Source organism: Camelus bactrianus, chromosome 1, assembly GCF_048773025.1.
Source record: "Camelus bactrianus isolate YW-2024 breed Bactrian camel chromosome 1, ASM4877302v1, whole genome shotgun sequence".
Lineage (NCBI taxonomy): Eukaryota > Metazoa > Chordata > Mammalia > Artiodactyla > Camelidae > Camelus > Camelus bactrianus.
This window is the reverse complement of record NC_133539.1, coordinates 49,945,593-49,957,804: the sequence shown is the minus strand read 5'-3', so window position 1 is coordinate 49,957,804 and position 12,212 is coordinate 49,945,593. Positions and strand designations below refer to the sequence as shown.

Genomic DNA, 12,212 nt, shown 5'->3' with positions numbered 1-12,212 from the left:
GCAAGTCTTGGAATCAAGCCTAATTTGGTTTTCAGTCTGACCCTGGAGCAGAAGCTCCTAACTACACAAATATTGCCATGTTTTACGGGGGGAAAAAAAACATAGTGTTGTAAAGCATAAATTTTGGAAATGGAAGGTGAAGGAAAAGAAACAAATTGCTTTACTCCAAGACTTCTCAGTGCCTTTAATCTGTGAATTTCCACAGATCTATAGAGAGTGGGGGAAGGTGGGATGCAGTTCACGATGCACAATGTTCCTTAAAAATTATTTGACCATGGGATCCTTTTTTTTCTCAGAAGATCTCTAGTGATCAGTATTTTTACATATTGAACATGTTTAGAGAGACATTGGCCTGTGTTTTATTTTTGCCCCCACCCAATATAGTGGCCATGTTTACAGCCATTTTGCCCAGTGGCCTTAATGCAGAAGTCCAGGGTCCCAGTTCTGGGGAGACAGCAGGCTTTAGTAAGTGAAGAGAAAAACCCAGCATGACAGCTTGGCAAAGAATTGGGTCACTAGTGTGCTAACAGGAAGTTACTTGAGAATGGCACTATTTCAGCCCTTCCACAGCCTTTCAAGGAATTTACAGCAATGAACGGACAAGTCCCAAAGCAAGATGCACTCATTACCTGACCTCTGCAACGACAGACTGCTTGTAGAATTTGGAAAAGGCAGATGTTGTATAAACCAGGTTTAACTGAAAAAAAAAAAAAAATGAACCAAGGTGTCAAAAGTCTCTTGAACTTGGTACCCAGCGTGCTGTAGTTCCAAGCTTGGACAGCTAGCAAGGAGAAAAGCAAGACTCCAACTAGAAGCCTCTAATGCCAAACCCAGACATTGTATCTTGAATTCAAATAAATTCTTACTTTCTGTAGCAGTCTTGGGTTACCTACTGTCATTCCGCTGTCTGTGAAGATTCATCAGTTACCTTTACCCATTTATTGTTGTCTTTATACACCCTAATCAAGCTTAACTTCTGCATTCTGCCTACTCCAAAGGTTCATTTTCTCCACAATGAGTAAATCAAACTTCTTTAAGCACATTTTCAAAATATTTGACCCAATCTCTTTTTTATCAATGCACAGTACGGAAAATTTATATTCTCAAGGACACGTTCCTATATTAGCCACTAGAGGGCAGAGGGTGCCCACAGTCAGGTCTTCATCCCCTTCAGAACTCTCTAGTTTCCAGGGAAGCACCCAGCTTTTAAAACACCATAAATGAAGCTCAAAAGAGAGCTATTTCGATCAATTGACCTTTTTTTATTTTGCCATTACTTAGTATTTCTAAAACCAATTTCTTCTGCCAAAACTTCTCCTGTATTCCCCTTCTGACAAAGAGGCAAAATCACCTACCAGGAGAAAAAACAAAAAACAAAAACCAAAAAACCTTAGAAATAATATAGCATCATGAAAAAAAATGGGCTGTGGAGTCTAAATTCACCTTGCAACACATAACACGTTACCTAGACCTGCTGAGCCTCCTTTTTTTCCTTTTTCTCTTTTGTTCTTTCTTTTTTAATCTGTAAAAATGTGATCAAAATGCCTACCTCTTTGGGCAGGTTGTTGAATAACTGCAATGAAATGTATTGAATGTAATACAAACTATACAAACAGGGTTTACTCAAAGCCAGCATTGACTCTGCAGGAGGCCGGGGAGGACTTCACAGAAAAGGAGGCCCCTGGATGGGTCATGAATGATGGATGAAATTTCACTCAGTAGAGATTGGACAGAAGGCTTTGGGTCCAGAGAGAATAGCACTAAATCAGGGCCCCCAAACACGCAAGAGCAGTGATTATTCATAACACAAGTAATGACTGCCTTAGGTCACAAGGTTTCTTGTGGGAGAAAGTGGTAAGAAATGAGACTGGGACAATCAGGGGACAGAATTAGAAAAGTGCTTGCCTGCCATTCTTAAGAATCAGTACTTTATCCTTCAACTGAAGGTGAAATACTGTTTTTAAAGGATCGCTCCAGCAGTAGAGAGGAATGGCTTTGGGTGGGGAAGGAGGAATACTGCTTGTGACTAGGAAAAATGGTAAAGAGAATTTTTTTTAAATGTCTAGCCCTTTGGGCTAATTTGAGGAATAACTGACATATAGGAAAGGTGAAGGGTTCTGCGATTTACCCAGTACATAGGAGGCCTTCGGTCAGTAAGAGCTGCTATGCCCACTGTAGCCTTTGCTCTCTCTCGGTTCTCCTCCATTCTACACCCCAGTGTGCCTGTCACCGCAGGCGTCTCGCCCCCGCTAGGCCACCCTCTCCATCACTGTGAACGTGCAAACTGGCAGAAGCTTTCTAACTGGCGACAGGTACCAAGAGCCAGGAACAGATGTCTTTCCATTGGACCAGTTGTGCTTTTAAAAAAAATTGGAAACAAATATCCAATAAAAAGGCACTTGCTAACTTTGTAGCTATCCAAACTTATGCTTTTTAAAGAATGTTTACTTGCATAGAAACATGCAACCTAATATGAAGAGGAAAAAATCAGATTATAAAACTGAGTATCTACGAATACCTCAATATTGCAGTTATGTCCTACATCCACGTGGTCCAGAATCAAAAGGGGCTCTGTCTCTGGAGACGATGTTAAAGATTTTATTTTTTAAATACTTCTTTAAATTTTTTAAAATGTTTTACAATACATATGTATTAGTTCTACAATATGAAAGTTTTTTTTTTTGAAGTAAAGAGATGCCAGTGCATCAGGGTTGAAATAAATGTGTATGGGTCAAAGAATCATCAGTATGCACGTAACTTCTGTACTACAGGGTATTTTAAAGATCACTTGATCCAGTTCCTTTATTTTATAGATAAGAAACACTGAAGCTCAGAGACACATTTTGTTTTACTTTCAGCAGAAAAAAAATAAATAAGCAGTTCTATCAAATAAGCAATTTTATCTTACAACCAAGATGCGCTAAATCCCTTGCTTCCCTGAGTTCTTCCTTCATCCGCCCTGCTCAGCTGCAACACAGTGACCCCCACCGCCACCTCCCGCCCCACCCCCAACCTCACCTTCCCCAGACTCTCAAGCTCCCCCCATCACCTCACCACTTGCTGCACAGTCTGTGCCACTGACAGAAATTCCCTGGACTCCTTCTGCCGGTATTCAGAAAGAAATTCAATGTTGGTGAGGCGAAACATCCCCACAAAGTAAAAAGCATCTCTGCTCTCTGTCTTACCTGTAAGCCAAGAGAGAAGGTGGTTAGGAGGCTTTTCCATCTGTGTGGCAGCGAGGCAATGTCTGATCTCTGTCAGTGCAGGCTCCTAAAATGCCTTTATTCTAGACAGCTTTGTAGTTTACTGGTCACAGCCTGTGAAGCTCTAAATGTAATTAACAACATCTCTTCCATCAGCAGTAATCAGTCTACCTCTTTATTCTTTCTATCCGCTCTGGCCAATACTTAAGAACAAGATTAAAAGGTAAAAGATAGACCTGTTCCCGGATTCGAGTTCTTGTGCCCGAGGAACCGTGCGGCTGAAGAAACCGAAACGCCGGAGTTTGCAGCAGAGAAAAGTTTGCTGCAGGCCTGAGCAAGGAGAAAGGGGTGGCTCACACCCAGGAAAACCCTGAGCTCCCCAAAGGGTTTCAGCAAAACATACTTAAAGGTCAGGTAAGGGAGGGGGGTCACAGGGTACGTGATCAGCTTGTGCACGACTCTCTGATTGGCCGATGCTGAGGTCACAGGACGGTCAACACTATCAACCTCTGGGCGCCAGAAGGCCTGAGGCCATGTTCCATCCTCAGGTAGTTAACTTCTTCCCTTTGGTGGTGGGTTTTAGCATTTGAAAAACTCAGGAAATTTTCGTGAGATACTATTATCTGGGTCCTTCCGAGAGGAGCTGCAGCAGAGGAAGTTGGGGAGGCATCTGTCCCGTGAAGACCTCACAGGGTCCTGCTCAGTTACAGACTTTTTTGACTTTCTACATGTTCTAGAGTTACTAAGGGGCCAAAAAGAGCAGAGACAACGTTCATAGATCTCGAGTCTGTGGAAGGTAAGGAGGTAAGAAATGCACACAGCCAAGCTCTGAAGGGACATGAGCCCAGTGGGAGGAGGGGGAAGGGCCCCCTCACCCTTCACCAAGCCGCAGGCACTGAGCCCCTTTCTGACTTGTGTGGCTGATGCCCCGGGTGCCGGGCCAGTCTTCAGCTCTGGGCAGAGCGTGGAGAATTCATCCACAAAGTGTGGTCCTCAGCCCAGTATCAGGTCACACCTGCTCAGTACCCTGCCCGGTGAGGGCCATGGGACGGGGCATCAGGTGGGGCCAGAAACTGCTGACCAGACAGTCAGCAACAATGCTGGGTGTGAGCTGCCTACAGGCACCTGAGAATAGCTTCAAGAGATGGGGACTTTCCTTTCAGCCTTTCCTTTTTGTTACAAGGTCTTACTGCTGTCTTTCAGTCCATAACATAGGGTAGTGAGTGCCTGATTTAGCTTGGAAGCTCAATAGATGTTCACAGGCAAGAAGGGAGAAAAAAGAAGAGAGGGAGAGAACAGTCTCTAAGCACAATGCCCAGCAGGTGGAAATGCTAAAGAAGTGATGGCTGCATTAAAAAGAAGGTGCATTTTTCTTTCTCTTTTTGGCTTACTTCACTTAGAATGATGATCTCCAGGTCCATGGATATTGCTGCAAATGGCATTATACTCCATTTAAAGTTATAAAATATTGGCTATATGCCCTATATATACAATATTGTACAATATATCCTTATATCTTATTTATTTTCTACATAGCGTTTGTAACTCTATTAATCCACTACCCGTATCTTGCCCCTCTTCCATGCCTCTCCCTACTGGTAACCACTAGTTCATTCTCTGTATCTGTCAGTCTGTTTCTGTTTTGTTACGTTCGTTTGTTTTATTTTTTTTAAGATTCCACATATAAGTACTAACATATAGTATTTGTCTTTTTCTGGCTGACTTATTTCACTAAGCATAATATCCTCCAGGTTCATCTATGTTGTTGCAAATCGGAAAATTTTGTTCTTTTGTATGGCTAAGTAATAGTCCATTATGTATATATACCACATCTTTATCCAGTCATCTGGTGATGGACATTTAGGTTGTTTCCATGTCTTGGCTGCTGTAAATAGTGCTGCTGTAAACATTGGGGTGCATGTGTCTTTTCTAATTATTTTTTTCTCTGGATATATGGTTTATTGTACAGAAATTATATCACAATAAAATTGCCTTAAAAATATTTTTTTAAAAAAGGTGTAACTTATGTAAACAGCAGGAAGCAGCCTCCCTGTGTGATCCATGCCAGGTCACATTAGCCCCGGGCAGCGTAGTGAGGCTGTGGAGTGTGGTGAAGTGGCAGGAGGCCTGAGCACCTCTCCTACATTTGTTCTTTTGACTTATGAAACCAAGTCCCCTTAAAACCGACCTTCTCTGCCAACTTCATGACTAACGTCTCTATCCAAAATTTATTCCTTCTCTTGTCCCACGCCTGCTCACCTCAAGATGAAGGAGTATTAAAGAAAAGGGAGTATGAAAACCGAGCAGGAACCTATGGGGCCCTCCTGGGTAGAAAAGCCTTTCCATGTTCCTCATTTCTTGTTTGTAGGAAAAGGACTTCGACCTCCCAGACCTTCCCTGAGTTCCAAAGAGCAGATTCAGACTGCTACTAATTAGGGAAGTGAGGGGATGCAGAAACAAATGAAAAGCAGTCAAGAAACAATAGTGCAGCAATAAAGCGGGTTTCTAGTTCCTCCTCAAAGGATGTACATGACCATCTGATACATCTCTCTTCTACAAGAAGTAAGGCCCCCACCCAGGTGGAGGACAGTGACGAGGCTGAGCACAAGCAAGTGGACCTCAGACTGGTTAGAACCAGAGGCTAATGGCTGGGATTCCTGAAACACAGCCCTGTTACCTCACCACCAACCAATTAGAAGAAAGTCACACACACTGCAGCCCTCTTCCAAAAATGTGCCTTTAAAAATTCTTCCCTGCAGACCATCAGAGATTTGTGGTCTTTTGAGCACAAGCTGCCTTTCTCTTTGCTTGGTCCTTAATATAAACCTTTCTCTGCTCCAAACACTGACATTTCGATTTGTTTGGCCTCACTGTTTGTCAGGCACATGAACTTGGTCTGGACAAGTTTTGTGACCTTGGACAAATCACCTTTCTTTACTAGGACCCTTGTATAAAGCAATAGTAGTTTTCATCTCTGATTTTACCAGGAATGTAATTCTTAGATTTTCTTTTTCCCTGTAGATTCTTTAAAATTTGAATGAAAGTGTGAACAAAAAATACTGCAAGTCATATCAGTAAACAAAGAATGCTGTGGCCCTCAAGTCGTCAGCCACTACTGCCACCTCCGACAGTGAGCTGGGGGACTCAGATGCAGACAAGCAGGCAGCCTGGCCTCTGCAGCCACCCCTGCAACAGTGCACCCTGAGATATGTGAAAGCACAGGATTCTGGCCCTGGATAGTTGGTGTGTATCAAAGGAAGGGTTTCATTGAGCCCAGACCTTTGCATCTTCCCGTGCATAGAAAAGCACTAAATTCCTTAACTTAAGCTATCTGGTTTTCTTTAATTAACAGTAATCTATGATGTTCTAACTACCTGGTCTTTGTTGCAAAAACTCCTGTGTATCCTGGCTCTTCCCTTACCTCTGCAGAGCAGTCCCTCAGAGCAATCTGAGAGGCTGTCATCCCAGGCTCGAGGGGTTCAAGTCCTCAGAAACGTCCACCGAATAAAACATAACTCTCAACCTTTCTGTTGCGCATTTCATTTCCGTCGACAAAACCCGAGATTTCTACTTAGAAGCACATATATCCTTCTTCTATCAGTAAGTTCTCAAGGGGTTAACAATGCAAGAGAGGTCAGTTTAGCCTTCAGCAAGATTATGTTTATCTCACTCTGAGCTCAGCCCAGTGCACAAGCCACACAAGGTCTCCCTGATGAGCTGTGCACCTCATTTCTGTTAAAAAGAAATCACAAGCCCCAAATGGAGTCACTTACTCCCATGACCGACTGCAGACCAAGACTTAATTGCAATTTCAGTCTCTCCCAGGAATGTGACCTTTAAACAGACAATTGGAAATGTCCAGATCAACTCTAGTGAAGTAATCTGCATGATAAAGAGCCCTGCTGCTCCCTACCCCCAAAAGAAGATGGCCTGTCCCTGAACAATCCTTTCTTTTCTTTCACTATTGTGCTTCCTTGCCCCACCCTCCTGCCTAAAAAAATGGTCCATTTCACACACCCACTCAGAGTGCCCTTTTATTTACTAGATGGGATGTTACGGACTCATGAGCCATTGAATAAAGCCAGTTAGATCTACAACCAACTAGATTTGCTTGGTTTAATTTTTGTTTTTTAACATTTCTCAAGGCCACCTTCCATGCCCAAATTTCTTGTGTCAAAACTAACCTCTCTTGTTTAATTGAAAAATTCTCACTTTTTCATAAATTTCTCAGTTTTCCTTTGCTCAGACTGGTCTGTCTTCCTGAAATGCCCTTGTCTGATTCTCACACAATCAACAAATTACCTCTACACAGTGATGTCCCAAAACTGTACATAGAAATGCTAGGGTAGTGCAAACATATCAGTTCAGGGCTAGCAGAGAACTGATGGGAAATAAGTTGGCCTGTCCTGGGTTGGGATTGTGTGTAATTTTGTGTTTCTTAGTTGCTTATTGGCTTGACTTCCCATACTAGTCTGTAAAGACAGAGTCTTTCTTGTCTATTGCTCTATCCGGAGCCTGTCATGGGGCTCAGTTCATAGTGGGCCCTCCCAAGATGTGTCTAAGGAATTTTCAGGAACCAGTTCATGAAGCCTTATCTAGACTCTATCCCTGAGCGGGTCAGATGTCTCCCTTCTGTGATTGCAAAGTAATTGCTCAAGTGAAAAAAAAAAAGGAAGAAAGAAAAAAAATCAACTCACATTCCCTCTCCAGCACCGAACTGTGAGTTTTTTGAAAGTAGAAAGTGCATCTGTGAGCTTTTTGAAAGTAGGAGACGCATCTTGATATGCCTAATGTCTTACACTGGGCCACGAAAAGGTGATCAATTTATATATTGATTTATATATTGATATTATAAGTGACCTGAACAGCTCAAGACAATATTCATTAATCCTTTGCCTATAAATCTGGCTTTCCAACCAAATTTCCATATCCTTGAGAGTACACATACCTTGCATCAAATATATTAAGATGCATAAGGTGGGAAGCCCAGCATGAATCAATAAATACTATAGTTCCTGAGCTGCACAGGTAAGTGCTCTCTAAGGAAGAACTCAGTTATGACTCCTATCCAAAAGGATCAATAAGATTGACAAAAATGTAATCCATTGGATAGACAGAAATACAAAAACGAGAGACAGGCGCAGGAGTAAAATGAAGCTCAGGGAGCTGGAAATCCAAGGTTGCCTAGGAACAGGCAGTGGGTGGATGAGGAAATACAACAGCCTAGCATTCCATTCATTTTTTTTTTTAAGCTAAAAATGCATTACATTTCTGAACCAGTCAAAGCTCCCAAGCATTCTCATCCTATTCCCCATCTCTGCTCCTCTGGGAAGAGAGCAGTGGTGGCAAAAGAAGAAATAAGAACGACCATTCGGGTTTCTTCCTCCTTAAAACCTCAACAGTTTTGAAAATGGCTATCAGTCAGGGAAATAAGAAAATTCTACCAGACACCCCCCAGGGGCAGATTGAGCCTGCCTTGCTGAGCAGAACCCACAGGGCAAACCCTAACCCCAAAGGCACACGGATTTAACTCACTGATGTAGAGCCACAGCAGTGTCCAGGCTGTGACCGCTAGGATGAAGAGAAACACCGTGAAGAGGATGATTTTGTTTTGGACGTTCCAGAAGGGAGCTTTCTTCTTGAGCTGCTTCTTGGGTTTGGCTTTGCTGATGGGCTTTCTTGGTGGTCGTCTCTCTGGTGGCCTCCCTTGGGCACTGACCACCTGAACTGAGATATTGGATATCTTCCAAAAAATAAAAGAGTTATCTATCAGAAGCAGTCTAGAGCTGAAATGCAATCACCCCGGCAGGAGAATCTTAGTGCTGAAAGGCCTAAATGAGTCAGTCAAGTTATTTATGTAAGCGTACTAAATTGACTTGCATTGAATCACATAGTGAAGATCAATCAGAGAAAAAAGACATTGTATGAACTCTAGTGAAATGGTTCCCAAGTCCTTTCCTCAACTCTCTAACTCCACTACATAGATGCTGTAGAGGATAGTCCTGAATTTTATGGAGTGTAGACCAGAGGACCTGAAGATCCCAAGGTTAGGCTCCTATGTGGCTCGAGTCATGCGTGCACAGCTCTGGGGATGTATGCACTTGTATCATATAGCTTTTCTCCCACAATCAGTGTCTTCTGGGCTGAGGCAGGATTGAAAGTAAGAACATAAGTGAGTTCCTCAGAGAAATGAGTTGATTTCCTAATTAGGGTTTCCTGACCTGGTGGTAAGAAGAAAACGTTAAGGAAGATGCTCTGGTTTGTGTAGGGCTGTAGGACAGGGATCAAAGGGCTTATTTCACTGTTGCCTCACGTGCATGTACTTCAAAGCCAGCCACCGAACTGATTGTGACTCGGGTTCTCAATTACAAATGAAAGAATGATTGAAAAATAAAGACTGAAACAGAAGCCTCAGATTAGAAAATTACTGGTATTATTGCACTGATGTGCAAAGTGTTCTGTGCGACAGGAAAAAAAATACATTATTTAACTGTTTCCCCCTTCTTTTTTTTTCTTCTCTACCCTCTGTCATTTGATGCTGTAAATTCTTCAATAATGTAAGCGAGAGTTTAGCTTCTTTGAAGGAGAGATTTAGACATGTCAGGGTAACTAAGCTTCAGTGACGGAACAACTCTTAACCACACATTCTTTTAAAGGCCAGAATCTAGAACACCAGTTCCAAAGAAATCATCTCTCTTTGGCGCTCTCCTCTAAGAGTTGCCTCATTCTCTATTACTCTCCTTCACTGTTCCCAACAAAGCACATATCTTCCCATCTTTAATCCTACCAATGAATGGGCTAATATGTGGCCAAGTACATTCTCAATTATTCATGGCTCCCTCATTCTTTTTGCCAAACACCTTTGTCCACCCCTGGAGCAAAACGTAGCTTCTATCCCTCCTTGTGAAATTGAACTAGACCAGACCTCATTTAATGCGCTTCCCTGTAGGAGTAAGGGTGCTGTTTCTGAAGAGAAAAACATTCTGTTGGAGGATGAGTTGACTGCGGTGTCAAGTTACTTTCAAACATTCCCCCAAAGAAGTAAAAAAAAGGGAAACACAGAAATGCTAGCCCATGTAGGACCGACAAGGCCGAGGTTGGGTCTTTAAGCACAGTAACACATTATACTTTATACACTTTAAGCTCAGTCTCGGTTAGCCCTGATTAAATTTTAAAATGGAATTTGTGTAGAGATCAGCACAATTACCCTGGAGTTTTAGAAAAACAGCTGCAAATCAATTGCCAAGTAAGCACTTTAAAACAAGCTCACATTCGTAAACTCCATTAAGTACCAAAGGAAGATACAGTATTTTATTCTTGTTCCCTTTTATTTTTATAAAGTAACCCAGTCTCATTTTACTAACAGGGTCAACAAGAAATGGAATTTGAGTAACAGAGAAGGCGTCTCACTCTGTACTTACATTCACATCAGCAGGTTTTGATGAAACATCACTGTTTCCTTTGTCCATTTTTAGGTGTTGTGTTCTGCATGTGAACTTCTAGAGGTGCCTCAAAGCCAGTTCTCACCCCCTCACATTCTCGCTTGAGAAGGATGGGCTCCCACATGCAAGCTAGCTTTCAGAGGCAAGGAATCAATTTACCTCCGCCGGGTCCAGTTCAGAAACTGAGCCGCCTCGTTGCTATACAATGAATGTTAAAGGGACCTAGCAGTCAGCTTTGCATACCCAAACTAAAGATTTCTGAACGTTACTCTAATGTGAGTTAGTCCTCTCAGAACCCAGCCTCAAGGCAAGGTTGCCTCACAAGGACACAGTCCAACATCCCTCAAATATTTACAAGTCATTTAAATTTTTGCCTGCATCTACTCAAGAATATTAAAAAATCTAATTCCTAACCCTCAGTGATGCTTCTTAGAAAGCCCCACACTGCACAGGGGTCGGGGCTGAAATGGGTGAAGGGGTCACTTGCATGGTGGAGGATGGTAACTAGACTTAGGGAGGTGATCACTTTGGGGTGTATATAAATATCAATTTATAATGTTGCATGCCTGAAATTTATATAATGTTTCAAACCAATTTTACCTCAATAAGAAAAAAAGAAACCTCCACATCCCCATTTCTTTTTTTTTTTTTCAATTCTTATGTTTTATTGACATAGTGTATTTACAATGTTAGTTTCAGGTATACAGCAAAGCGACTCAGTTATATATATACATACCTATGTATACATATATTTTTTTCAGATTCTTTTCCATTATGGCTCATTACAAGAAATTGAAAATAGTTCCCTGCGCTACACAGTATGTGCTTATTATTTATCTATTTTATATATAGTAATGCCCACGCCCCCATTTCTCTTGCTCACATCTCCTGCCTGTTCCAGAAGCTTCACTCTCCAGTTCTGCTCTCAACTTTCCAGCTACACTCTGTGAAAATCCGTCTCCAATAGGTTTTTTCCCCCCTTTTTTCTCTGCCTCCTCTTGCAGTCCTCAGTAACCCAGGCCCCTTCTGATGAAAGTCCCCTGTTCCCATCTCTCCTGCTCTTCCTGTGTCAACCTGCGTTAGGTTCAAGGGCAGGAAGAGGAGAGTAACCGTGAGGGGTTGCTGTCAGGACCTTCCTCAGCAGACAGGGGTGGGAAAGGCCCACACACTGCACTTCTTGTCCCTGTGACACAGCCGGGCTTCCCTCTGGGCACTGGGCATCCGTGGAAAGCTGATCAATTGCACTTTAATGGAGAAACGCTGCTCTGCTGACCCCGACACAAACTCCATGCCATGCAAGGGCCAGTCATCAGGAAGCAAGGGAGAACCTGTCTGCTGAAAGCCGTGGAAGGTGTCATGTTGTGTCATGTTGTATAGATTCACTTCCTGGCTTTGTTATTTATTAATAATACTAATAAAAATGACTAATAATGCTTTAGACTTTCTAATGACAAGATTGGGAAACTTAAAGATGAAGTCTTTTTTAGTTGCCCATCCTTTCTGTATTATTTCCCTTATTTCTAGAACTACTCATTTTGCCAGTATGAGTAAAATGTATGTCCTGGGC

General features: G+C 42.3%; 1 protein-coding gene across 2 annotated transcripts in view; it reads right to left on the bottom strand.

Moving 5' to 3' along the window:
* The window catches only part of TMPRSS7 (transmembrane serine protease 7), a 46,915-nt gene extending 36,243 nt beyond the window's left edge, over nt 1-10,672 (bottom strand). The window contains exons 1-4 of one of the 2 annotated variants that reach the window (XM_074363216.1): nt 10,625-10,672; nt 8,739-8,946; nt 3,055-3,185; nt 630-697 (exon numbers count right to left, since the gene is read on the bottom strand). In XM_074363216.1, the coding sequence (XP_074219317.1) occupies nt 630-697; nt 3,055-3,185; nt 8,739-8,946; nt 10,625-10,672 (455 nt within the window). Of the gene's footprint in view, nt 1-629; nt 698-3,054; nt 3,186-8,738; nt 8,947-10,624 lie in introns of those variants that run through there. The other variant, XM_074363217.1, reaches the window with a different exon arrangement.
* Nucleotides 10,673-12,212: the final 1,540 nt, after the last annotated feature.